We start from the raw sequence: 24,563 nt of genomic DNA, 5'->3' as shown, positions 1-24,563 counted from the left end.
TTATTGCAAAATGTATTATTTGATTACCAATCACAAATTAACATCCAAGCGGCCAAAGATTAAATTCAAACCCACAACGACTACAGCATGCCTTCGGACGAACAGGCTTTTGTGCGGGATAATAGGCACAGCATCGTCTATCCACCGCTTAGAGCTCTTTCCGAACACCGGACGAATGTGACAATTCGCGCGTTCGACGAACCTGTAGCTCAGTCCGGCTGTAGCTCAATATACCGAAATTGGCACGAACTCTCGACACACTTGCGAACTGGACAGTTCAACCGACTTGTGACAAAAAATGTTAATACAGTGGAGCGCCATTAATAATGGTTTTTTAAATTTATTTTATGTTTTGGTAAAAATACCCAATTTTTATTGACTTCATGTTTTCCAATGAGAATATTTGAAATTTTCCATGAAACATAGAGTTTTTTACTCTCGCAATGTGATTTGATAACCGTGTTTAAAAATATCCTCCTCGGAACGCGGTGACATTTGTATTGAAATGTCATTTATCAACAGCACGGATAAACGGAAAGCCGGATAAAAGGTACCCGGATAAACTGCGTTAAACTGTATGTGTTATAGGTACGTCACACGAAGCATACACTTTGGCGTAAATTGGATTTCAGCCATACAACCCTACAACCTTTTGACTGGAAGTTTACGCACTCCCATACAAATCAAGCGTAATTTTTTTTAATTTACGCCTAGTGTGACGTCTGTATTACATACAATTGTTCACTAGTGTTGCAAACATTTTCATTAATCAAAACAACTTAAAATTACCTTTCTTACAAAGTTTTTGATTTTTGGTTTGAACGTGTAATCGACAAACTTCGTGTGGCGTCCACACCTGAAGGGTGCGCGAGTACCACAAACTGCCTGATTTTCATTCATAAATTTGAAAATGAGCCAAGTTCGTCAAACGAGCGAACGCGCCACATTCGTCCAGTGTAGAAGAGCCCTGACGCGATTAGCGGTGAACGATAAACGTCATGATCATGTTTATATACGAAAGCGACGTCGGAAAAGAAAAGTGTTCGTTCCATTTTCATCCAGCAATTCATGTATCGTCCCGTTCGTTACGACTGTGAACAATTTCGACGTGTGCTTTCGGTATCCTTGTAGTGTGTTTTGAGGTAGTGATAATCGCGAAACGCACGTCTCGATCTTATGTACGTGAGCAGATCCGATATGGTCTAGACGCATTGTGGTCATTTGCAAGGAACACCATTACTAAAGTAAGGATTTACAGGAAAGCGATACATACATCCTCAGCGGGATTGTTTTAGTAGCTGTGCGTCAAAGAAAAGTACTCCAGCAACGGTAGTAGGTGCTGGGTCGTGATGAACAGAACGCTGCGCGAACGCAGAGGAAAGTACAAGCAAGCAAAACAATTGGTAATCACAGGCCAAACAAAGTGAATGTTTTGGTCGGTTGGCTTGACAAATCGTGTTTGCTGAATGCTAAGGCATGCAGAGTAGGTTGTTCCTTGCTCGCGAAAACGACCTAATCGCTGAAGCGTATGTTTTTTTTCTTCATGTTGGTGTTTTTTTAGTGCTTAGCTAAGGAATAAAATTAAACTTACTAATGCTGTTGGAGATTAGTCTTGCTCCTGCTATAGGCGTAAAGCTTGTTATGGATATGAAAATAGGTTACACAATGAGCGGATGCCGCAACCGTCGCCAGAGCTAAAGTGTCAAGCACCTTAATGTAAACATGTGCAGATTTTCCACGAGAGAACTGTCAGTTATGAATTGTCAAATTCGCATGAGAGCGAAAGGGAAAGGTACGAAAGACGAGGCAGGAAACAGAGAACCCACGGAAACGGGTGGTGTGAGCGAAAACGAGAAAAGCTGAAAAGTCCATCAAAAGCAGGCACGAAAAAGCAGTCCAAGAGGCTTAAGGAAATCGTGAGGAAAAAATGAATGTTTTGTGAAAAGAAAGGATCGCCGTGAAGCTGCTGTACGTCACGTTTGGTAGTGCGAATCCAACACCGTGTGCAAAAGTGCGTTAAATGCTTCTGTATAGCAAGGATACAGAGTGATGATGCTGTACACATAGTGGCCACAAGGATTCTGTCTCTGTTGTTGTTGCTGCTGTCCGAATGCTCCTATTCGGCAGACGAAGCAATCGACGAGAAATTTACATTACTTCGTTTACTTGAACTGCTAGTGTCTTCTGGAAAGGTCCGCGATACTTGCCCATATCCGAAACAGCAGTATTTTGAGAGGCAAGAAAGCGACTGCGGTAACGCTATTGTAGGCAGTAGCACTAGGCGGATTCCACAATCATTATTGCATCCTACACTGTCGCCAGTGCAGGAGCAGCAGACTCAACAACAGCAGATCGTTGGAAGAAATGTAAGGATTAGCATGGATAAATGTTTATTTATTTGATGCTGCTATGAGCTTCCATTCCACGAAACATTCTCTAAATGCGACAATCAAAAGGGATGCACGCATAGTTCCGTTGTAAGTGCTGAACATTCAAGGACGATGTTGAAGGTATAAAAATGAAGCTTTATTGCTCGCATACATATGCGTTTTAATTGAATCAGAGATCGAGAAAGTAACTTTGTAAGCAAAACTCGGCTACCGAATCAGTGAAATTTTGCATGCGTACTGTAGGCTGACGGGCAGAGGTACATGTATTACATGGCGCATTAGTCTGCAAAATAGGCAGTCGACCTTGTGGTGTAGTGTCAGGACATGAAGTATTGCTAGCTGCGCTAGAAATAATGAAAACAAATCCCATATTCTTTGCAGATTTCTTATGTAAGCTGTTCAATGTAAAAAAGTGTCTATACCCACACATTGCGATCCAAAGAGTGCGATTCCTATAATCGCTTGCTGGGTGAATGCATCAACAAGCAGTCGCGGTCGGTGGTGGCAAAGAGCACAATGCAAAGTCTGGAAACAACATCATGCCAAGAAGCCGACGTAAGCAAACACGATCACTGCTGATAAGATTTTTTCTTCCAGCGAATAGTTATAGAATATCTAACACGATTGGATGATTGTTCATTTCTAGTTTATGCTAAATGATGCCTACTGCAAGCTGAGGAAATCCCCCGCACGGCAATCGTCCCTGATGATTGATCCTCCGCCGCAGTATCCCAATCTACCCAGTCCCCTTCTTAACGACAGCACGCCACTATTCAATACCTCGTCATCCGGCAACAGTCCGAACCCTGGCTCACCATTGACGACATTCGCCTCTCTAAGCGCCGGGCATCACTCCACTTCGCCGCCGGCGACGTTACTAGCTTCACCTTCACCGTCATCCTCACCGACCACCAGAACGACGACGGCGACGACCACAACGACAACAACGATTACACCTACTACACCTACGGGCAGCAGCTCGAACCGCTCATCTTCGGTAGCTCCCAATCATCATCCACACGTAGAAAAGCGTTTAGCATCAGATGCGTCATGCTACGGGAGTGGAACTCCTTCGAAAAAAACAAAGCTTTCTTCCTCGACGTCGTCGTCCCCATCCTCTTTTCACGTTTACACGGCGTCAACCTCGTCGTCTTCCGTCCTATATCGTCAGCACCAATACCATCACAACTATAACAGTGGTGAAGATGCGGGCAGCGGCAATGGAGTCACTATGGCCAGCGGGGTACTGCAACCATCGCGAACTGTCGATGGCCTCCTGTGCACTTCCTCGCCAACGTCAGGCGGTTCTGCGGGGCATGGAGGCACACACGAGAGATTAAACATACATGACAAGCTAAGAGAATTATTTCTGGAACTTCTTGCGGAGGATTCTAGTGAAAGTGACCGACTAAGTCTAAGGAGTACATCTTTTTTGCTGGAAAAACTCATCTTGCGTGAGCAGCTGAACACCCTGATTGTGAATCTGTACCCAGGGAATAAAGGCTACTCCCTAGCATTTCGACTCGGGTCACAGGAGGAAGGATGTCGGAATGTATGTAACATTTCATCATTGTTTTAACCTGTGTTGTAAACGTTGGAAGCGCTGGAAAGCTTCTGCTGGATTTGGTGTAACTGTGTTAAGTGTTCTTTATATGGTTTTATATGTTTGGTTTTAGGTCTCGAAAAGTGGAGCTGCTGCTACCCTGTCGGGTTTCTCGTCGATGGGAACAGGAGTAGGGCCACCGTCCGGCAACGATTCAATGACGTCGAATGCTGGTGATCTCAATAGTGAAAACCTGCAGGAAACCATCCGATGGCCATATGAGGAAGAGGATTTGCTAGACTCCATCGATCGAGAGGAACTGCCGTTGGTGTTAGTGGATATATTGGAGAGCAAGTGTCCGGCACTGTTTTACTGCGGTTGTGTGGTGGCGGAGGTTCGCGACTACCGACAATCGTTTCCTATTTTTACCTGTGATACTTTCCATGTGTTGCTGAAACCCACCAATCAGGTGAGCAGTTCACGGCGGTGCTCATTGGCTTACCTCGCTTAGAATATGATCTTTGTTTTCAGACATTGTTGGCCGATGTGAATATCCTGACTGCTGAGGGAGAGTGGAGTGCTGAGGATAAGCTGGCTTTGGAAAGTCAGCTTGTACTGGCAACTGCGGAACCGTTATGTCTCGATCCAAATCCGGCAGTCGGGATGATGGCTATTAACCAGCAACATCGAAGACAATTGCTCAACACAGCTCCAATCCGGCGACAGGCGAAAAAGTTCTCTCAGGTCGCAGTCAACCGGAAGAGGAAAACCGATCAGTTCACACACAACTTTGGGCTGGAACTTAGCGATTTTATGAATAAGTACCGGGCGCGTCCTCCCCGCCAACAGAACATCCGGCGTGGTGTGGTAAGCTTCACTTTACCTAAAAAGCCTTCCGAGGTGGTGCCGACTGTGAACCTACCCAACCTGGAGCTGCCCGAACTGGCCACACCCTCTGAAGTAAACGTTGAAAAGTATGCCCGCAAATATGAGGCTCCCAAGGAAAGTCGCGATTGTATACCGCAACTGATCGAAGAATACATATTGGAAACAGACCGTGTTGTAAATCGGGGCGATACAAGAGTGTATCACATTAAGCTGTCCATATTTCAGCGGCCATCCAATTCGGAATATCTTGGTGAACTGTATGTCGATCGAGACTATCGCGAGAACGAACGAAATGGCGAAGCATGTCAATTTTCGCTCGGAACGCGTGCTCATGCCCATCGGTATATTCAACAATTTACGGAAATATTTACTGAAGAAGGCAGAAAATCTGTCAAAATAACCCATCTTGTACCGGGGCAGATTCCCAAGGTGTTGCACACCGCTGGTATGCGAGAACAAAACGTTCAACAGCAACAGTTACAACAGCAACAGCAGCAGTTGCAACAACATCAGCAACAGCAATTACAGCAACAACAACTTCAGCAGCAACAACAACAGCAGCAACAGCACCAGCAACAGCAACAGCAACAGCAACAGCAACAGCAACAGCAGCAGCAACAGCAACAGCAACAGCAACAGCAACAGCAACAGCAACAGCAACAGCAACAGCAACAGCAACAGCAACAGCAAAAGCAACAGCAACAGCAACAACAGCAGCAATCGCTAGTTCAACAACAAATATCTCAAATTCAACAACGGTTGCAATCACACCCAACGCAAGCATTGCTTACCCGGTTACAGGCGACCAATCCAGCTTTGGCATCACAAATAGCAACAGCAACGGGAGTCAATGGCAGCATCACACTGAATGCAACGAATCCTAACACACTTCCTGGCAATCAGTCGCAGCAGTCGCAAACTACATCGAGCCCATCGGCTACCGTTCATCAGACGTTGTCGCACCAGCAGGTTATACCGACAGCGACTACTGGTCCAAATATTATAAGTATTGGTTCAACAGCGTCAGCTACGCAACCATTACACTCACCAGTTCAGCAGGCTGCGCAAACGCACATCCATATTCAACCGCAACATTTACTAGCTAGTTCTGGCCACCAACAGCAAATGTTTAACACAAACACCTGTGATACAAGCAACGATTCGACCAATGTCGTAAACACTGGTGCAGGCACAACAGCTAACAACATAGCGACTTCACAAGGGACAACTATTACGCTCCAAACTCAACCATCGTCACAGCAACAGCCACAGCAGCAATTGCAACCAAATCAACAACCACAGCAAACGCTCAGTCTGAGTAATGGATCGTTGCTGCTCGTGCAACCTTCTGGTCAAATATCGAATCTTACAATGACCACCAATGCTGCCGGACAACAGCAACTGTTAGCAACTGCTGCCGGAGCAGGTGGAAATGCAGTGACCGGAGCGCAAAGTTTTACATTCTCATCGGGTGGACAAACAGCTACAATAATAAATCAAGCCGGTGCTCGAACAATTGGCAACACCGTTCCGCTGCTCGTTCGCCTGGACAACACAAAGGTGTCACGGGATGCTTCGGGAAATTTGATTTCCGCTCTGTCCCAGCAAACAACATCTGCCGGTCATGTACAACTTCAAACACAACAGCAGAATGTGGTACAAATTCAGCAATCGCAGCAGTTAACTCAACACACACAGCAATTGCAAAATCAGTCCAGCTCGATCCACACAACAAATCCTGAGATCAAGGCAATTGCTATAAGCATAATGAATTCAGCCAATCAATTTACCAACCGGCAGCAGCAGCAACAACAGCAACAGTCCAGTGCAAAATCGAATAGTAATGCAGCAATTCTTAGCCTCTTGAATAGCGCACCTGCTGCGATGACCAATTCGCCGGTATTGAGCAGTAGTCTTACGCTACCAGCTGGCAAAACAGTAACAGAATTACAACAACAGCAGCTACAGCATCAGCAACAACAACAGCAGCAGCAACCGCAACAGCAGCAGCAGCAGCAGCAGCAGCAACAGCAACAGCAACAGCAACAGCAACAGCAACAGCAACAGCAACAGCAACAGCAACAGCAACAGCAACAGCAACAGCAACAGCAACAGCAACAGCAACAGCAACAGCAACAGCAACAGCAACAGCAACAGCAACAGCAACAGCAACAGCAACAGCAACAGCAACAGCAACAGCAACAGCAACAGCAACAGCAACAGCAACAGCAACAGCAACAGCAACAGCAACAGCAACAGCAACCGCAACAGCAACAACTGCAGCAGCAACAGCAACTGCAACCGCAACAGCAACAACTGCAGCAGCAACAACAACAACCGCAACATACCATACATCATCTTCAAACAGCAGGGGTAGGAACGACAACGATTAGTGGAGGTACCGCTGCAGCCCTTTTTAATAGTGTGGGAGGCAGAAAAATAAACATTCAACAAGCACAGGGCTCTCAAAACCGTATCCTCAACCATGCCAATCTCATCACTGTCAGTGGCGGTGCTGGAACCAACAATCAAACGCAGCTCATCAATATTCAAACAAGCGATTTGCAACATCACCAACAGCAACATCAATCTGGACAAACATTAGTCCAATCAATGGGGCCACAACAACAGCAACAGCAGCAGCAACAAACGCAACAACCAGGCAATATACGTGTTACTATGTCTGCATTAGCTACGCAATTGGCATCTCCACCCGCCATCTTAACTACTTCCAATCTGCCCCAGAGCTTCAATGTTGCTGCTGCAGCTGCAGCAACATCTAGTGGCAATGCTTCCGGTACTACTGTTTCCTCCCAAAACACTGGTTCGTTTAGTGGTGGTAACACTTCTAGCAGTAAATTGATAATAAACAACGCCAATCAGCGTGTGTTGAACATCAATACCAACGCTGCGACAACCACCTCAACAGCCGCTGTTGTTGCTGCCGCTTTCGGAGGAGCAATTCGACGGGTCAGTGCGACTGGCAACCCTGCGACGGGTACTGATGGTGGCATACAGCTTCAAATTCAGGGACTCACTGCCACTCAAAGCTCGGCAAACCTTTCTGCAGGTGGAAACATAAGCAATATTACTAGTGTCACGTCAGAAAGTGGATTGCGCCGTACAGCTGTGTCCGATCAGCTTCAGATACAGAGCATTGCTTCGCCCGGTAGTGATCACTCCAATGCATCGTCCACTTCACTCGCCAGCAATGGAGGCGGTGCTGGTAGCAGTGTAGGTACATTGAATGGTGCTAATGCAAATAGCATCATCTTTAACAACATGACCGGCTTAAGCGCCTCGCTCGCAAATACAGCCAGTTCTGGTGTAACGCAACCCACACTAGCTACCGGTGCCAGTGACAATGGAGATGGGACAATGCAGAACCCTGTATCCGTGGTTGGGGCAACGACCGTCGTCGGGCTAGGTGGATTATCAAGCAACTCTAATAACAGCAACAACATTGCCAGTAGCAGTAGCAGCAACGCTACCTTGTGCGGCAATAGCTCTACAAACTCAGCATTAATCGAAAGACTGACTTCATCTAGTAGCTTAAATCTAACTAGTAATAGTAACCTGCCGGCGGCGAGTCCCGGATTGCAGTTTACCATCCCATCGCCAAAAACGCCTCAACAGCAATCTCAAACGCATCTTCAGATACAATCACCCGCAGGCTCGATATCGCCCCTCTCTAGTCCTCCACCACAGTCCTCCACCATCCATCCGCAGCAACAGCACCAACAGCTTCAGCAGCATCAATCCCAGCAATCACAGCACGGCCAGGTGCATCCGCAAGCTGGAACGCAACAGCAGCAACCTACCACAGTCAATTTGCAAGGCTTGAACTTTGCCAGCCTACATGGCGCAATGACTTCCATCCCTGGATTGCAAAATGTGCAGGTAAATATATTAAATCATTTGTGCTTCGTTAAAAACTCTCCTTTTGGACGTCACGGTGGTCGGGAATTTATTCCTTTTACTTCTTTGACATGCAGGAGCATCATTTAGTTTGATGATGACTATGAGATAAATGATATTATGGTTAATGAGATAGTATGGCATAACAGCAATTGCTGCAGCTTCTAAGAGAAACATCTGTGTGTTTCGTTTTCTTTTTGGCGTATCCAATTAATACACAAAATGCTTTGTTTCGCAACCATAGGTACAAATTCCGGGACTTGCGCAACCTATTTCGCTGTCCCTATCATCAACACCATCTGGAGGTGCCACGAGCGTATTGAACAATACGGCTGCTAACAACGCAGGTCAAACAACTAGCTTGCTAGTGTCTGTCCCAGTGACTAACACAACACAGGTTGTGAACACCATCAACGCCAGTGGTACTAGCAACATACTCTCTGGCAACTCGCAGACGACGCAAACAGTTGTTCTTACAAATCCACAGACGAGTGGATCTAGTCTACTCTCTCTTCCAATTGGTAAATGTATTTCTCCTTAGCGATAACTTAGCTCATTTCATGTGGGTCTTTTACTAACAGTTCGTGATTGTTTCAGCTCAAATTGTAACTTCCGGTATGAAAGGGCTTGGCCAGCAGAGTATACGAACCGGCACACCGTTAACTGTAAATACTGGTCAACCGGGTCAGCAAATTCAACTGTTGAACATCAGCCAACGTCCACGTGCTGGACAGCTTCCTGTGGTTAGCTGCACAGGCACCTCTGCGATGGCAACCAAACAGTTAACGGCGCGGGTGTTACATCATCGCCAACAAATGGGCACAGCAGGCGGATCGACATTGAAAATAGCAACCCCAATTACAGGTAAATAATCTGGTCGTGTGATTGTATATCTTGCCATACAATGTGTGCTTACCAGTGTGAACTTGAAATATTTATTGAACAAATTTAAGCCTCCCATCATGCAGGACAACTGGGCAGTAATTTAAACGTGACTACTAATACTACGTCTAATCAATTGGTCATGAGTACGAAACAACTACAACTAAAGCTTCAGCAGCAGCAGCAGCAGCAGCAGCAGCAACAGCAACAGCAACAGCAGCTGCAGCAGCAGCAGCAGCAGCAGCAGCAACAGCAACAGCAACAGCAACAGCAACAGCAACAGCAACAGCAACAGCAACAGCAACAGCAACAGCAACAGCAACAGCAACAGCAACAGCAACAGCAACAGCAACAGCAACAGCAACAGCAACAGCAACAGCAACAGCAACAGCAACAGCAACAGCAACAGCAACAGCAACAGCAACAGCAACAGCAACAGCAACAACAACAACAACAGCAACAGCAACAGCAACAGCAACAGCAACAGCAACAGCAACAGCAACAGCAACAGCAACAGCAACAGCAACAGCAACAGCAACAGCAACAGCAACAGCAACAGCAACAGCAACAGCAACAGCAACAGCAACAGCAGCAGCAACAGCAGCAGCTGCAGAAACAACAACAACCGGCACAGCAAATAATAGCTGCTGCTAGTAATCAACAACAGCCAGGTACGACCCAAATTCACATTCAGCAGCAATCACAACAAACGCCACAATTGTTACAACAGCAGCAACAACCACAAGCACAACCACAAGCTACTCAGCAGATAAACATTATAAACAATACGGTGATGACTCCACTATCGATGTCAAGCCCTGTGGCAGTGGCGAGTGCAGTAATGTCCCAAGCGACCGCTCATCCTAATATTAACGCAATCACTGCGGCTACTGCAGCTAGCAAACATAGGAGAAGATCGGCAGCTGACATGAATAAGTAGCAGACGTATTCGATAATAGATGAGAATCCTCGGTAGGTCTGACACACCCGTCAGAGGTGATCAAGTCTTTGGCAAAACGCTATTATCGTTTCACGTATTACTATTATTAGTTTTACTCCTGTAGCTGAAACACGATACGTGGACGTTGGTCGGAGCATATGGCGAGCCCCCAGTATGCAGTGCAACTAAGTTATGCGAAGCAAAGCGATATCATTCAAATATTGCCTGTCATGTTACTGCTCCAACTCCAAAGTTGGTATTACTGTCTACTTGGTTCCGATAAAGTGAACATAATGAAACAGACATTTACAGGTTACCGTGCATGGTTACCGAGAGTAGACTAAAAATGTGTAAAAACATTACAATGAGGAGGTTTGTTACACTAAGTGCGCATACTGAAATGTTGGTAAATACTGCATAACACGGTGCATGATGGCCAAAACTCCTCAAAACTCAGTGAGATGAGGCGTATTTTACTCTAATGTACCTTTTTGTAATAAGATTGATTAATTTTTACTGCTACTATAGTTTGTTATCTTTCCTCGAGTAAAATTTTAATTTTATTTCCGAAGACACATTCTTACTGATTTTTTTTTCTCAGTACCTGTAGACTTTAGTTCGTTTAATGAAGTCGAAAGTCATTGTCTCAACTTTTTAAAAACTCCTTCCGGTTGTGCATGTCTATTCATTTCTTTTTGCAACTGTGCTTGCGATTCTGTATCTTCATATGCGGAACAATATGTCGTACAAATTTAATTAAATTGATACGTTGTCTGAAAAGTGGGCCGATATCACACGTGTTGGATTGATGATACTTCGCGTGTTCTTAAATTGATTTGTTTGATTGAATGATCAAATGGGCTGATTTGAATTTTTGGTAACTCGTATGGTTGCTTCAACTAGGCATGAGTAGAGTCAACAGGGGCAAGGAAAAGGCATCATCTTAGTCAGATCGCACTCTGCTAGTCCGAATTAGATCCTGATTAAAGCGAACAATACGTGATAGGAGTGCGACACTTTTTGTAGACCGTACGTAAGAACCAAAAGTAAAAATTACCTTGCCGTTAATGTTAAGACGTAGTCCGATGCATAAATAAATTAACTGAAACCATTCATCTTAAAATGCACACGTAGATAAGTGAAGCTTAACCGATATGATGGTTGGATGGATGGTATCGACAGTAATTCCGCTACCGAAGTCAGAACCTACTACTATTGAAATAGTCTGATTGGTCGTCGTGGTGGTGTTGGAACTCGTGAACTCCAGTCACGATACAAACTAACTTAAAGATTGCAACCGATAGAGTAGTAGGAAACGGCAGAGATATGTGAATGAGGACAAGCATAATCGTGGATAACAATAATATGTTGATATTGCGTGTACCGAATGCTACGGGTGAAAGAAGTAGTAACATAGGCAACACAAACAAATTGAAAATTCGTCGGAAACACGTGAAAGTAATAACAATTTAATATATTTAAATAGAAAATACAATAATGCGCTGTTAGGCTGAATTGGGAAAGGGCATTGCATACCGGGAACACCGAAGAAACCCGAGCAAAGAAGAAGAAGACGAAAAAGAAGTTAGATAGACCATGGAGTAAGGAATGTTACGAGAGAAAATTGTCAAATTTCAGTTTCGAAACGATGCAATACATTTTGCAGTGTGAAAGACAGAACAGCCAGGTACATGTAGCAGAAAGCTTTGCCGTAGTGTATAAAGGGAATGTTGACGTTGTGACAAATGTAAAGCAGCAGAATGAATCCAGGCCTTCCATAACCGCAGAACCAATGGGTTTCTGACCTTTCTGATAATTTGCAAAATTCAATTGCTTCACAAACGAAGGGACGAGACAGATAGGCAGCGGCGGTGTATTGTGTTCAACATATCTCAATAGTAAGCGAGGACACCACACATGGATCGACGTTTTTTTTTTTAAGTTGATTTGGTTACGCATGCTCAGGCGAGCGTGATTTGTGTAATGCATAGCCAGAATTCAGTTACAAATAGTATGACTGAAACTCAAAGCAGCTGGTTTATTTTTGGTGTAAATAAAAATTTGTATTATTTAATGAAACACTTTTTCAGTTATTTTTTCCCGATTGTTTCTTAGTTTTTTTAACGCTATTGATTAAACCAAGAGTCGACCCATGCGCTAAGAAAATATTATTCATAGGTATGTGATTATGTATGTAAGAGAGTAAACAGATAGTTGGTTTAAATGTTTGTACTGCCCGCCGAGAAGCAGGATCGCGTGTCGTGCTGCTACTACTATTTGCTGCGTGTAACGATAAACAGTGCTAAGCCATCATCTAGATGATATGTTAGACATGGAATCTGGATGTTCGTAGACAGTGTACCACAGTGTAACGTTCCTGATGTACAAAAACGCTTCCCATATGTAGTTTGAGGCGATGCTGCTTTGAATAATCTTGCAGATGGTTTGATATTGAAAGCAGAGACAGGACTGGAGGGGTGAGTTAAAGAGAGCAACCATTTAGTAGTCGGATAAGCCCGGATGATTTAGCCATGAAACCTACAACGGACTATCCATCGGACATATAATGTTCGACGCTTGTGGTTGGACCGAATGATGAATTATTGATGGAAATCTCAGCTTCACCCAGGTACTTATACTACTCATCTGACGGCCACACGCCGAAGTGTATGTATTTCTGTTACGAAAGTGAATAATGAACTGAAACTTAATTAAAATGAGCTACACTCATGACCGAAACTGTTCTCAATTCTTAATAGTTTTATTTTCATTTGCGCTCAGCTGGATGCTTTTCTTTGCATGGTTTGAATCATCTTTTTCACGGACCGTTCGCGTTTTATTGCACTGTCGGTGCACTTTTTAAGCGTTCTGCTGTCCATTGGATCGCCGCCGGACTGGTTGAAAAAGCTCATCTTGCCATCGCTTACCGTTACCGTTAAGGTCGTGCTCGCAAGTTTTTCTTCTTCGGTGGTCGGATCCGCAATCAAGCGGCTGGAAGATGATAGATGATATCTCATTCCGACTATCGAATCATACATATGGTTCACCGTGTTGGGCGTTGTCATTTATAACTTACCCAGCAACCATCACGAACGAGGTCGTTACAGGCACACAGTCAACCGTCAACGGCAAACGCCTGGATGGGTCTGCTTCCGTTTCCTCTGTGTCACTATTGTATTGAATGGTGGGAAGATTTACTGCAAAATGAAATATATTATCAAACATTGGAGCAGTATTATGCATCGCACTCGGCATCCGTGGTACCCCATTCTTCGTTACCTGTGTGGAAAGCGGCTACGAGTGCTATTATAGCAGCATCTAAGACGCATCCGTCATGATCCAGACATACTAAATCGCAGTACAAACACCATACCAGCTTTCCGGGCGAGATGCAAAGCTCCTGCAAATCGATGCAGCGGGCATTGCTGATCGCGTCCGCTACCGATTGGCTGTACACCTGAGCCTCATCGCACGGTGGCCCGGGACGGTACGACGGTGACGATACCGGTGACAGATCGACATTCGGCACGAGAAAGCCGTGCCCCGGTGCTAACGCGTTCGGTGTGGCCAGTTCTGCCTTAATTCCGCACACAACCGTTGTGTTGCCCACTTTCACTATTGCGGATCCATCCGCGCTTTTGATCACATCGAAGCTAATAGCCAGTGGCCGCAGCTCTTCCAGTTCGCGCCCATCGGGACGAATGTTGTTTTCGAGGTAATCTTTGTAGTACTTCACAGGATGCAGCAATCTGTATAAAATAAGTGGCCCGTACTTTAAAACTGCATGAAGTGCGCAAATTGCAAGAGTGAATACCCACTTGAACGTTTTGAGATCCATCGTTTTGGGGCCGCAGGGCAATCGTTTCGCGACAATGTTTACAAATGAATGTGCTGCAGCAGCGCGCCGCCACGAGAGGAGGTTATGTAGAAACGTCATCCTGAACCGAAGCGTACGTCAAACGACGTTGTTCTAAATACGCAATCAAAACAATACAGCGGTTCTAATATAAACTCTTGCCGCGCGGGCTAGTTTTTAGTAGGAATGGTAACCGGAAGTGGGAAGAATCTAAGGGTGCCGTGATGTTCCGGAATAGTTTTTATTCTTTTTTTATTAGTGGAAAGAACTGTCCACTCGCAATTTATACACTTAAAGTTTGCTACATATTTTGAATAACAACAGTCAAATGATAATAAAGCCGCGATCTAAATGCCATTTGCGACATTTCCTTCGAAGACGATAGCTGCGTCAGCGGGCAACACAACTTCATCTCGTCCTACGATGGAACTGGAATTAGAAATGGTAATCCACTCGTTTAATCTTGAAAGTAATTGGTGAGTCGATTGAGCGAACAACCTTACCCATCTATGTAGTTGGTTTGCATCGACGAGGTAATCACCTCAAAGGCGGATGGAAGTCCTTGAAACACCGACGACAGTTTAACGGTTTCGGTGGTTTTGTTGAAGTTAAGCACGGTAATAATTGTGCTCGCTCCTTCCAGGTGCCGTTTAATCACGATTATGTTATCACCTATCATCTGCATTTCCATCGTTCCTTCGCGCAGTGTGCGCTGTTTGCGGAGCCGAACGAGAGCTTTGAATATTTTCACGTGCGAGCGTGGCGCAGCTTTCTGCGCTTTGTAGTTGAGGGTTTTGTAGTTGGAGGCGACCGGTAGCCAGGTGGTGCGGTTGGTTGAGAAACCGGCACTAACCGAATCGTCCCACTGGAACGGTGTTCGCACCGGGTCGCGGCTGTACAGCAGATAGTCCTTGGGGTTAGAATTGCAGGCTGCCGGATCGATGGTGTCCTTCCAGGAGATGAAGACATCCTCCATCGCTAGTTCGTCGCCATTGTACGTGACAGCAACTCCCGGCAGCACGTTCAGCGCTATCTGGTAAAGATCTGCCCGTGCAACACCCAGGCGCGATGAGACTCGTTTGTTGTCGTGATTGCCAAGCTAAACGGATCAAAATAAGAGGGGAAAAACGGTATGAGAAAGGCATAATCGTGCGGTGCCCGGGTCGATCGGGTGTACATACCACCCAGTTGGAAAATCTCTTCTCTGGCACCACGTCCAGCCAACGCTTGATGTTGTCGTAAAACTGTTGTCCCGTTGTATCCTTGAACGTATTGCTAAGGACCTCGAAGTTGAACGGAATGTGTGCTCCTTCCGAAACTTCATTACCAAATAGCCGGATAATGTTCAGTAGGGGCGTGTAAGCCTCCGCCATCAGGACAATATCCTCGGATTGTGTCTGTTGCTTGAAGTCATCCACCACCTTTCTCCACTGGTACATCATGTCGAACGTTTCATCTAGATTCTGTGTGTGCTGGTGAACCAAGTACGTCGGATTGTCTGGGTCATCCGTTTCGCCACTTTTCTCCTCGTCCGGATACACGCCATTAACGGGCAGCGATTCAAAAAGATACGGCACGGCATCGATGCGGAACCCATGGACGCCTTTGCCAAGCCAGAACGTCATCACATCTTTCATTTCTTGTACTAGCGCGGGATTGCGATAGTTCAGATCGGGCTGCTTAACCAGGAACTGGTGGAGATAGTACTCCTTCCGCACGTCGTTCCATTCCCAGGCTGAACCACGGAAAACACTCACCCAGTTCGAAGGAGGCACGCGCGTCCCGTTAGCCAGCGTCTTACCCGGATGCCACACATAGTAATCGCTGTAGGTGGGATCTTTCTGGACGGACTTTAGAAACCACTCACTTTCATCGCTGCTGTGGTTCGGAACAAAGTCCAGGATTAGCTTAAGCCCCTCTGCATTACAAGCGGTCGCCAGCGCTTCCAGGTCCGCAATTGTTCCAAACTCCGAATGAATGTCGCGGAAATCGGCAATATCGTAGCCAAAGTCGGCCATCGGTGACTTGAAGATCGGCGACAGCCATATTGCATCGATGCCGAGCTCGCGTCGCAGGTACGGAACTTTTTCCATTATGCCGCGCAAATCTCCGACTCCATCGCCGTCACTGTCTTTGAACGATCGTGGATAGATCTGATAAAAGTTGGCATGCTGCCACCAGTGTTCGTCGGCCAGCAGCGATGGCACGATCAAAAGCACACTTAGAAGAATCACCGTGGACCACATTGTCACGACCATGCGCTGCGTTGGGCGGGGGAATTACTATGCTTCCCGGCCATACGGCAGCTGCTATTTTTATAGGCGTTTTACATTCCTTCCCTTCGCGCTCGCCCTGAAGCTACCGGTAGTTGATCTTTTTGATGATGATGAGTATTTGCTGTTTGATGCACAAACTAAACAATGCCTATGCAAACCGGCATGCGAGATAGAAGTGAATCGCTAAACGCGATGACTTGAACGATGTTTGCCGATTGATAAGACACAATCACACAGAGTTCAGTGTTGTTTTTCCGGACACTCACGAGGCGACAAATTGATCATTTTTTATACCCACTAACGGTTTGGAAGGGGTCACCGGGGGTGGCATTGTTTCTTGACTTCAATGGTTGCACTTGCCACCTAAAGTGCAGTACAGTGAGTGATTTGATTTTGTATTCTTTAAACTCAATGCTATCAATGAGCTACAAATTATTATATCGTTTCGAATATATCATTTTTATTACGACAGTTTCTAAAAGATAATAAATTCTTGTTTGTTTCAAACACTTCTACCTACTTTATACTACATAACCTCCATACATTTCTCGAGATTCCGATAACATCTACTTCCATCTAATGACGAACAATGAGAACCCTTAAAGGTTTTTCTACTTTGAAAAGGCTTTAGCTAGCCATTCACCATAACACTTAACATGGTTAGAAAGAATGAATAATATCACATATTAATAACAGATATTTGGATTTGGGCCGGTCTGGTGGTCAACGACAAAGACTTTAACAACATGCCCGTCATGGCTTCAAACCCCGAATGGATCGTGCCCCCGTTGTTGTGTTTTTACGTTCACCCCATCCGCATAGGACCTTGATTTGACTATTCTGCGATGTGTACAGAATCAGTAAGTCACTGAAAGCCATGCCCAGGAGTGTGGTACAGGCAGGCGGAAGAGATAAGACAATCCGGCCCATGGACCAGTCAATCTCAAACAAATTTCCTTTAATGCCGTACATGTTAGCGGGATCATACATTTCTCAAAGCTTATATAGGTTTTATAATATTTCAAAACATGTGATAAAATACAATTACATATTTTGAAGGATCTTCCTTTTTTTATTTTTTCACTGCTAAACTTTTAAGCGAATTTTGTGTTTACGCCTTAAACAATTGCACACCCACCAACATACAAAAAGCACCGATCAATACATAAAGCTGCTGCGCCAATCGAATTGCATGGTTGGCCAACACCACGGCTTCGTAAGGCTGCAATAGAATGTTGTTTGTTGCGACCGATTCTCTAAAAAATAAATAAGTTTAACGATAGATGTAGTGCAGGGCAAAGAAATTTGGCGAGGATTGTCTTACCCGGTGATATGATTTGACGATACGCTTACCACGCGAAACACAAGATCGTTCGGCAAACTGTTGTCCAGTTTTGTAGCGTCAATTATTTCGCTCTTGGAGCCAATGTTTGCCAGCACGACATATGTTCGTTTGTCGTTGGGGAAAGAACGCAGTATAGCGTACACATTTTCGCCAAGTACCAGTGACTTAAACGAGCCCCAGATAAGCGTGTTTGTGCCGCGTAAGTTCATCAGCTCCTTGAACACCTTTAAATGACTGTTTTGGGCTGATTCTTGTTGTGTTTTTACGTTCACCAGCGGATAATCGGCAGCTAGCGGAAGCCACGGTTTTACAGAAGCGTTCGTAAAACCTGCGTTTGCAGTAGAATCCCACTGGAACGGTGTTCTGGCTGGGTCACGTGTACCTTCCTGATACGTCTCTTCGGTTAGCTGGCATGCAGCAGGATCTTGAGTGTCCGTCCACGAGATATCAACGTCATGCATTCCAATTTCTTCTCCCTGGTATGTGACCGTTATGCCGGGTAAGGTGAGTTCGATCATAGCCATTATGTCTACCATATGATCTCCACCCATTCGTGACGAAACACGACGTTTGTCGTGATTACCAAGCTAGTAGGAAACGAGGAAACAATTTTTATTTTATTATTTGGTCAGGTTACAACAAACCAGTGGGAAGCAATCCACTACTTACCACCCAGTTGGGCGTGTGGCCAGGAGGAATGATATCCAGCCACGAGTTAATAACCGTCTGAAAATCGGATGCTTTAGAATTTTGATCCAGCCGCATGATTAACTGGAAGTTGAACGGCATTTGCGACCCTTGCCGGTTATTACTGTCGTTGAAGTACGTTTTTACAACATCCAACGAGGACCATGCCTCGGTCATGAGCACTTTGGTGGTGGTATTGTGCTCCTGTTTGTACTGATCCATCAATTCCCGCCACTGATACACCATGTCGACGGTTTCCGGTTGATCGAGCGTATAAATGTGGGTAAGGTAGTTCTGACTCAACGGATCGGTGGAATGACCGCTAACGGGTTCGTCTGGGAAACCCACCGTCTCGAACAGCCACGGGACCGCATCAATACGGAAGCCGTCGACGCCCTGGTCCAACCAGAAGCGAAGCACATCCTTCATAGCCTGCACCACGGCCGGGTTGCGGTAGTTCAGATCTGGCTGCTTCTTGTGGAACTGATGCAGATAAAATTGCTTTCTCTCGTCATTCCACTCCCACGCCGAACCGTACCATGCTGCAACCTTTTTAAAGCAGAAAGCAGAGCTTTGTAAATCAAAAGAACAATTTCGATACGACAACAAGCGGCAAAGCGAAGCTTTCTTATTCCTTATTTCTTACCCAGTTGTTTGGAGGGTCGCGTTCCGTGCCCGGTTTGGGATCCTGCCACACGTAATAGTCTTCGTACCCACTTACTCGCTGAACGCTTTTCTTGAACCACTCATGGTCGTCGCTCGAATGGTTAGGCACAAAGTCAAGGATGATGCGTAGTTGCAGTTTTTTTGCTTCTTCCACCAGCTGCTTAAAATCAGCCAACGTTCCAAAGCTCGGATGAATGTCCATAAAGTTAGAGATATCATACCCAAAGTCGGCCATCGGTGAAGGGTAGATCGGGGAAAGCCAAAATGCAGTTATGCCGAGTGACTTCAGATACGGTAACCGACTTCTGATGCCATTCAGATCGCCTATTCCATCGCCGTTACTATCTTGAAACGATCGCGGATAGATTTGATAGAAGCTCGCACTTTCCCACCAATCCTTCTGGGCGGTCACAGTAGACAAGCCCAACAGTAGTAAAGCTAGCCAGTAGTACAGGGCCATGCTGGCACACAGTTGAGACGTAGTTAGGTGCACACAACTCAACAAACTGCTGTCGGTGTTTCAAAACCATAGTTGCATTTATAGGTACACCTACTACCGTTATCGAGCGGATCTTATAATCGCGGAAAGCGTTGATTACTAGTTTCCTATTTGCAAACCTCTCGACAATGGCTCTCGAGGGGATACAGAATCACACGGCCGTGTTCGCATGTAGTATTTTCTCTTTTCGATGATTCCTATTGGACATTGAAGGTAAGAAAGGTTTCAAAACACCTCTTCCAGCATGTCAGTCCGCGTGCGTCTAAGGCATCAGCAGTGCGTCTTGATACACAAACACACTCATCGCATTGCATTTGGGGTGCAAAGCATACAATCGCATCACAATATTTCAATCGCTTCCTATGCTTTGTGTACGACGGGAAAGACGAGTGAGCAGCGTGAGCTGCACTCGTTATGCGGTTCTAAAAATAGCTAACCACATGATTCGGGTAATAATCTTATCTCCCTTCGGGCACACATAATAATGCGGGTGCTGCTAAGAAATGTGGTCGTGTTCTCTCTTCAGTCTGTCTCTGCACTCGGCTGCGGTGAGATGAGAAATAAATTGTGTGCCGTATATAGTGTTTTGTTTGTGTTTTGGCTAGGTTTAGGAAACTTCCTCGCCCAAAGTGCACAACATGATAAAAGAAATGATAACGGGTGGTGGAAATCAGCTGTATTCTATCAAATCTATCCGCGATCGTTCATGGATAGCAATGGTGATGGTATAGGCGATTTGTGTGGCATCACGTCACGGTTGGGTTATTTGGATCTTCACAACATCACCGGGTTCTGGCTATCACCAATATTCGCATCTCCGATGGCTGATTTTGGTTACGACATATCGGATTACTACAAAATTCAACCAGAGTATGGCACCATGGCTGATTTCGACGCAATGTTAAAGAAGGCTAACGATTTGAATATGGAGGTAATTTTGGACTTCGTGCCCAATCACACAAGCGATGAGCACGAATGGTTTAAAAAATCCGAGCTAAGAGTGCCCGGTTTTGAAGATTTTTACATCTGGCATCCTGGACGACCGAACCCAAACGATACCAACGGTCAGCCCCTCGCACCGTGCAACTGGGTTAGCTTTTTCCGTGGCAGTGCCTGGCAGTGGAGCAAAACACGCCAGGAGTATTACCTGCATCAATTCTCGGTGAAGCAACCGGATCTAAACTATCGCAATCCAGCCGTGGTGGAAGCAATGAAAGACGTAATGCGATTTTGGCTGGGACGCGGCGTAGCAGGATTTCGCATTGATGCGGTGCCGACCTTGTTCGAAGTAGCTCCTGATGCCGATGGCCAGTACCCGGATGAGCCGCTGAGTGGAAACACCAATGACCCGGACGACCCTGGCTATCTGGTGCACATCTATACACAGGATCGAAACGAAACGCTTGATATGGTTTATCAGTGGCGTGCCGTTCTGGACGAGTTCCAGCAGCAATACGGCGTACGGGAACGTATTATTATGGCGGAAACATACTCGCCTATTGATATCGTTATGAAGTATTACGGCAATGAAACCGTGCCTGGAGCACAAATTCCGTTCAATTTTCATTTCATAACCGATCTCAATAAAGATTCTACGGCACAGGATTTTCTGAATACTATCAACTACTGGATCGACCATATGCCTCCGATGGACTCTGTCGTTCCAAATTGGGTGGTAGGTGTAATAGCTTGTACGAAGCCTGTATTACATTTAATCTCGAATGCATCTTGTATGCTTTTTAGCTAGGAAACCACGACCAACACCGTGTAGCTAGTCGATTTGGCGAAGATATGATAGATTCCATGAATATGATTATGCTTTCGCTGCCGGGTGTTGCCATTACTTACAATGTACGCATTAACAGATTTGTGCCATCAGCTCGAAACCAAAGCATCTAAAATTGCATATACTTTTAGGGTGAAGAGATAGGTATGGACGACGTATGGATATCGTACAACGACACTGTAGATCCAGCGGCTTGTAATGCGGGCCCAGATCGTTACCAGTATACAACACGCGATCCGGAGCGGACACCTTTCCAGTGGGATTCGTCTAAGAATGCTGGCTTCTCGACAGCAAACCATACATGGCTCCCAGTTTCACCGAACTACACACTAGTGAATGTAGAAAAGCAGCTTAAAGAAAATGAAAATAGCCACCTTCACGTTTATCGTAGATTGGTTGAAATGAAGCAGAAAGTTTCATATATTCCGCATACCTTAGCCACGTTTGTGCAAGATAATGTACTAATCATCTTGCGACAGGCCAATATAGGTGGTACGCTAAGCTCTGTCTACACAATTGCAAACATTGGAAATCAGCAGACAACAATCAATCTTACTCTGTATGAACCGTCCCTGAAAGTGGGCTTGCTTGCGATTTTGAGTGTCAATTCTGTTCATGAGAAAAATGAACCAGTGCTAATGGATAGCATAGTTGTGGGACCGAAGGAATCGTTCGTTCTAGTGGCATACCATATTCAGCCGGAAGTTGTACAAATCTAGCCTTCCATCTCAAGAATGGCTCATTGTTTTAAATAGTACACTGTATTGGCATAGAGTTACTCTTTCGGATTATCCTTAGCTTGCTAGACTCGCTCATTTTGAATCGCTGATATATATATATTTTTTTATTCGCGCATTGCATTACATAGTTTAGTAATGAGAAAAATAAAGAAACGGCACCACGTGTACCGTCTTTCCTCGAAACGTCGAATAAATAATGTGAATAAGTAAAGTAAAAAGACACTCATGAATTAATATCCCAAAAGCTGCCCTTTGGTTAGCAGGCTGAGGCGCGTGTGTCTTCTTGGGAGGGAGTTAAGCCAATCATTTCGATACTGACTTTCCTGGACCTTTCGAATGAGAAAATAAGTGAATTGTATGAAAAACAAAATCAAAACAAAATAATAAAACAATGTTGAAAGAAACAATGAAAGAACAGAGAGCGTCATTGACACTCAACGGAATGAAATGGATGCTTTCGGTAGCAGGCCGTAAGACCAGTGTAAAGCAACAAGAAATCATCTATAACTGACCATACAAAATAGCCCTTTAAGTTAACTTAGGTAAAATTTTTAAACCACGACTTACCGGAACCTTTAAGGCTCTTCGATTTGGCTGGTTTTTTTCGCAGATCCAGCCCACCGACGATATCCCGGCATGTGTCTGTAGCCATCGCTTCGTCGGACTCTACTGCTTGAGTTTTTATCGCTTTTTTCAAATTGGCAATCTGAAACAGAAAGGATGGTAATTTACTTTTCGAACGTATCCTTCCATCGCTCCCACCCTTACAAACGCACCTCTTGATCGATCGATTCCTTGTGCTTTATACGTTTCTGCTTTTCAGTGTTGGCTCGATTAATTTGGGTCTCAAGACAGAGCAGAATGGTTTCGCACGAATCACTCCATTCTTGCAGGGTGGAGGCAATCTCCTTCACATCACCCTTGCGGATGTCTCGTCCAATGGCGTAATCTACTTCCAGCTGCTTATTTTTCTGGTCCAGCTTGCCATGAATCACATCGGCGTAAATTGCTTCGATGATTAGATCCTCCAGCACACGTACATTTTTAATGTCCAGCTCATCGAGCAGCTCGTTGTACGGAATGCATTTGCTTTTAATCGCCAAAGATACCACCGTCAGGTGTTGCAGCTTCTTTTGCATTGCCGGGGAAAGCTGTATAAGTTTCGTCTGATTCTCTAGATACTGACGATATGTTCCATAGGCAAACAAATTCAGTGTGTTGTAGTAGTTAGAGTGTGGACCATTTTGTAGCTAAAAGGCAATCATCAGGTACAGTAGTAAAACATCAACAAACACAATCTTCCTTCCATTATTGCTTACCTCTTCAATGTTGGGCATCGCCAACAGTTCTCCAAATACGTGAACTCCCGGTGCTTCCAGTACCTGTTTGATCAATTCCGTACAGGCCGCACCTTTGGCTCCTTTAGCGAGCAAAACGTATTGCTCTATTGGATTGTGCGCTGAGTACTGCTGACGGGCCGGAGAGTCGGTTTCAAAATTCGATAATTCCGGAGTCATTGCGCTAGTTGTACTTTTTCTTGCAAACGACCTGTTCTATTTGTTACTCCGCGTGAAAATGGTTTGGAAACATCGATTGACATTTACGATCTGCAGATACAGTCTGTTCCCGAGATGCGCGATTCTCGACTTACGCGGATTCGGAGATACGCGGTTTTCAAAATTTTATAGATCAAGTGTCAAATCAGTACAATTTGCTCCTAATGCAGTATAAATTGCATTTTAACTAATAAATTTAATCCACTTACAAGCGAAAAATATCAGAATGTTCTGCACGAATCGAATAAAATACATGATAAAATGTATAAAAGTATTAAATTGAATAAAAAATACTGAGTAACCAATTGTAGTTTGGTCTAAAACTGCGAAATTCGACTTACGTGGATTTCTCGGGAACGCACAAGCAGCGTAACTCGGGAGCAGACTGTATGATATTAGTTTATATTAGCTAATTTTGATCTGGAAGTAATAACACTGTGGCATTCACTGGTAAAATATAAACAATTTTATTAAATATTTCAGAAATAGGCACTTTGATTCAGCCACTGTAATATATAATATTTTCATTTATTTTACGATGAACTTTGCCAGACAATGATGTGGGCAAGTTTTGCAATACACGGTGTAGAT

At 44.9% G+C, this 24,563-nt stretch overlaps 6 protein-coding genes across 8 annotated transcripts; 2 read left to right on the top strand and 4 right to left on the bottom strand.

Moving 5' to 3' along the window:
• The first annotated feature begins 1,011 nt into the window (after positions 1–1,011).
• LOC121600472 lies at positions 1,012–13,322 on the top strand. 3 transcript variants are annotated; one of them, XM_041929098.1, is made up of 11 exons: positions 1,012–1,178; positions 1,259–1,483; positions 1,562–2,647; positions 2,772–2,945; positions 3,037–3,942; positions 4,067–4,402; positions 4,465–8,721; positions 8,984–9,260; positions 9,337–9,603; positions 9,693–10,593; positions 10,672–13,322. In XM_041929098.1, exons 4-10 carry the CDS (start codon positions 2,907–2,909, stop codon positions 10,559–10,561), a joined length of 6,951 nt encoding a protein of 2,316 aa, XP_041785032.1. In that variant the 5' UTR covers positions 1,012–1,178; positions 1,259–1,483; positions 1,562–2,647; positions 2,772–2,906; the 3' UTR covers positions 10,562–10,593; positions 10,672–13,322. The 3 variants fall into 3 exon arrangements, with proteins under 3 accessions (XP_041785032.1, XP_041785031.1, XP_041785030.1); XM_041929097.1 differs by lacking the exons at positions 1,259–1,483; positions 1,562–2,647 and having other exon boundaries at positions 1,012–1,142; positions 9,693–13,322; XM_041929096.1 differs by lacking the exons at positions 1,259–1,483; positions 1,562–2,647 and having other exon boundaries at positions 1,012–1,244; positions 9,693–13,322.
• LOC121600478 (exosome complex component RRP43-like) lies at positions 13,311–14,502 on the bottom strand. Its single transcript, XM_041929110.1, has 4 exons — positions 14,380–14,502; positions 13,841–14,310; positions 13,638–13,758; positions 13,311–13,552 (listed from the first exon to the last, which is right to left on the bottom strand). The coding sequence occupies exons 1-4, from the start codon at positions 14,496–14,498 to the stop codon at positions 13,339–13,341; spliced, it is 924 nt and encodes a 307-aa protein (XP_041785044.1). The 5' UTR covers positions 14,499–14,502; the 3' UTR covers positions 13,311–13,338.
• A 150-nt stretch (positions 14,503–14,652) lies between these two features.
• LOC121600473 (probable maltase) lies at positions 14,653–16,729 on the bottom strand. Its single transcript, XM_041929099.1, has 3 exons — positions 15,599–16,729; positions 14,921–15,516; positions 14,653–14,846 (listed from the first exon to the last, which is right to left on the bottom strand). Exons 1-3 carry the CDS (start codon positions 16,673–16,675, stop codon positions 14,765–14,767), a joined length of 1,755 nt encoding a protein of 584 aa, XP_041785033.1. The 5' UTR covers positions 16,676–16,729; the 3' UTR covers positions 14,653–14,764.
• Positions 16,730–17,727: 998 nt separating this feature from the next.
• On the bottom strand, positions 17,728–20,391 carry LOC121599555 (maltase A3-like). Its single transcript, XM_041927432.1, has 4 exons — positions 19,372–20,391; positions 18,708–19,274; positions 18,018–18,625; positions 17,728–17,949 (listed from the first exon to the last, which is right to left on the bottom strand). The coding sequence occupies exons 1-4, from the start codon at positions 19,849–19,851 to the stop codon at positions 17,805–17,807; spliced, it is 1,800 nt and encodes a 599-aa protein (XP_041783366.1). The 5' UTR covers positions 19,852–20,391; the 3' UTR covers positions 17,728–17,804.
• Positions 20,392–20,398: 7 nt separating this feature from the next.
• On the top strand, positions 20,399–22,398 carry LOC121599554 (maltase A3-like). The gene is made up of 3 exons (XM_041927430.1): positions 20,399–21,565; positions 21,634–21,741; positions 21,808–22,398. The coding sequence occupies exons 1-3, from the start codon at positions 20,444–20,446 to the stop codon at positions 22,393–22,395; spliced, it is 1,818 nt and encodes a 605-aa protein (XP_041783364.1). The 5' UTR covers positions 20,399–20,443; the 3' UTR covers positions 22,396–22,398.
• Positions 22,399–22,498: 100 nt separating this feature from the next.
• LOC121599556 (COP9 signalosome complex subunit 7) lies at positions 22,499–24,023 on the bottom strand. Its single transcript, XM_041927433.1, has 4 exons — positions 23,736–24,023; positions 23,193–23,666; positions 22,984–23,122; positions 22,499–22,745 (listed from the first exon to the last, which is right to left on the bottom strand). Exons 1-4 carry the CDS (start codon positions 23,931–23,933, stop codon positions 22,720–22,722), a joined length of 837 nt encoding a protein of 278 aa, XP_041783367.1. The 5' UTR covers positions 23,934–24,023; the 3' UTR covers positions 22,499–22,719.
• Between the last annotated feature and the right edge of the window lie 540 nt (positions 24,024–24,563).

The sequence above is a fragment of the Anopheles merus genome, chromosome 3L, assembly GCF_017562075.2.
Source record: "Anopheles merus strain MAF chromosome 3L, AmerM5.1, whole genome shotgun sequence".
NCBI lineage: Eukaryota > Metazoa > Arthropoda > Insecta > Diptera > Culicidae > Anopheles > Anopheles merus.
Note: the sequence above shows the minus strand (reverse complement) of the source record. Positions and strands in the feature narration are given on the sequence as shown.

What these genes read in the sequence shown, in the direction of transcription:
- LOC121600472 (XM_041929097.1), top strand. Translation starts at nt 2,907, where the DNA reads ATGCAAAGTCTGGAAACAACATCATGCCAAGAAGCCGAC. An exon ending in CATCATGCCAAGAAGCCGAC is followed by an intron (nt 2,946 to 3,036) that starts GTAAGCAAACAC and finishes GTTCATTTCTAG; the next exon opens with TTTATGCTAAATGATGCCTA. An exon ending in TGCTGAAACCCACCAATCAG is followed by an intron (nt 4,403 to 4,464) that starts GTGAGCAGTTCA and finishes CTTTGTTTTCAG; the next exon opens with ACATTGTTGGCCGATGTGAA.
- LOC121600478 (XM_041929110.1), bottom strand. Translation starts at nt 14,498, where the DNA reads ATGACGTTTCTACATAACCTCCTCTCGTGGCGGCGCGCTGCTGCAGCA. An exon ending in CGTAGCCGCTTTCCACACAG is followed by an intron (nt 13,759 to 13,840) that starts GTAACGAAGAAT and finishes TTCATTTTGCAG; the next exon opens with TAAATCTTCCCACCATTCAA. An exon ending in TCGTTCGTGATGGTTGCTGG is followed by an intron (nt 13,553 to 13,637) that starts GTAAGTTATAAA and finishes ATCATCTTCCAG; the next exon opens with CCGCTTGATTGCGGATCCGA.
- LOC121600473 (XM_041929099.1), bottom strand. Translation starts at nt 16,675, where the DNA reads ATGGTCGTGACAATGTGGTCCACGGTGATTCTTCTAAGTGTGCTTTTG. An exon ending in AGAGATTTTCCAACTGGGTG is followed by an intron (nt 15,517 to 15,598) that starts GTATGTACACCC and finishes TGATCCGTTTAG; the next exon opens with CTTGGCAATCACGACAACAA. An exon ending in CAAACCAACTACATAGATGG is followed by an intron (nt 14,847 to 14,920) that starts GTAAGGTTGTTC and finishes TTCTAATTCCAG; the next exon opens with TTCCATCGTAGGACGAGATG.
- LOC121599555 (XM_041927432.1), bottom strand. Translation starts at nt 19,851, where the DNA reads ATGGCCCTGTACTACTGGCTAGCTTTACTACTGTTGGGCTTGTCTACT. An exon ending in GCGACCCTCCAAACAACTGG is followed by an intron (nt 19,275 to 19,371) that starts GTAAGAAATAAG and finishes TGCTTTAAAAAG; the next exon opens with GTTGCAGCATGGTACGGTTC. An exon ending in TCGTCAAATCATATCACCGG is followed by an intron (nt 17,950 to 18,017) that starts GTAAGACAATCC and finishes TTTATTTTTTAG; the next exon opens with AGAATCGGTCGCAACAAACA.
- LOC121599554 (XM_041927430.1), top strand. Translation starts at nt 20,444, where the DNA reads ATGAGAAATAAATTGTGTGCCGTATATAGTGTTTTGTTTGTGTTTTGG. An exon ending in CTGTCGTTCCAAATTGGGTG is followed by an intron (nt 21,566 to 21,633) that starts GTAGGTGTAATA and finishes TATGCTTTTTAG; the next exon opens with CTAGGAAACCACGACCAACA. An exon ending in GTGTTGCCATTACTTACAAT is followed by an intron (nt 21,742 to 21,807) that starts GTACGCATTAAC and finishes ATATACTTTTAG; the next exon opens with GGTGAAGAGATAGGTATGGA.
- LOC121599556 (XM_041927433.1), bottom strand. Translation starts at nt 23,933, where the DNA reads ATGACTCCGGAATTATCGAATTTTGAAACCGACTCTCCGGCCCGTCAG. An exon ending in AGGAATCGATCGATCAAGAG is followed by an intron (nt 23,123 to 23,192) that starts GTGCGTTTGTAA and finishes TTTCTGTTTCAG; the next exon opens with ATTGCCAATTTGAAAAAAGC. An exon ending in GAAGAGCCTTAAAGGTTCCG is followed by an intron (nt 22,746 to 22,983) that starts GTAAGTCGTGGT and finishes CTCATTCGAAAG; the next exon opens with GTCCAGGAAAGTCAGTATCG.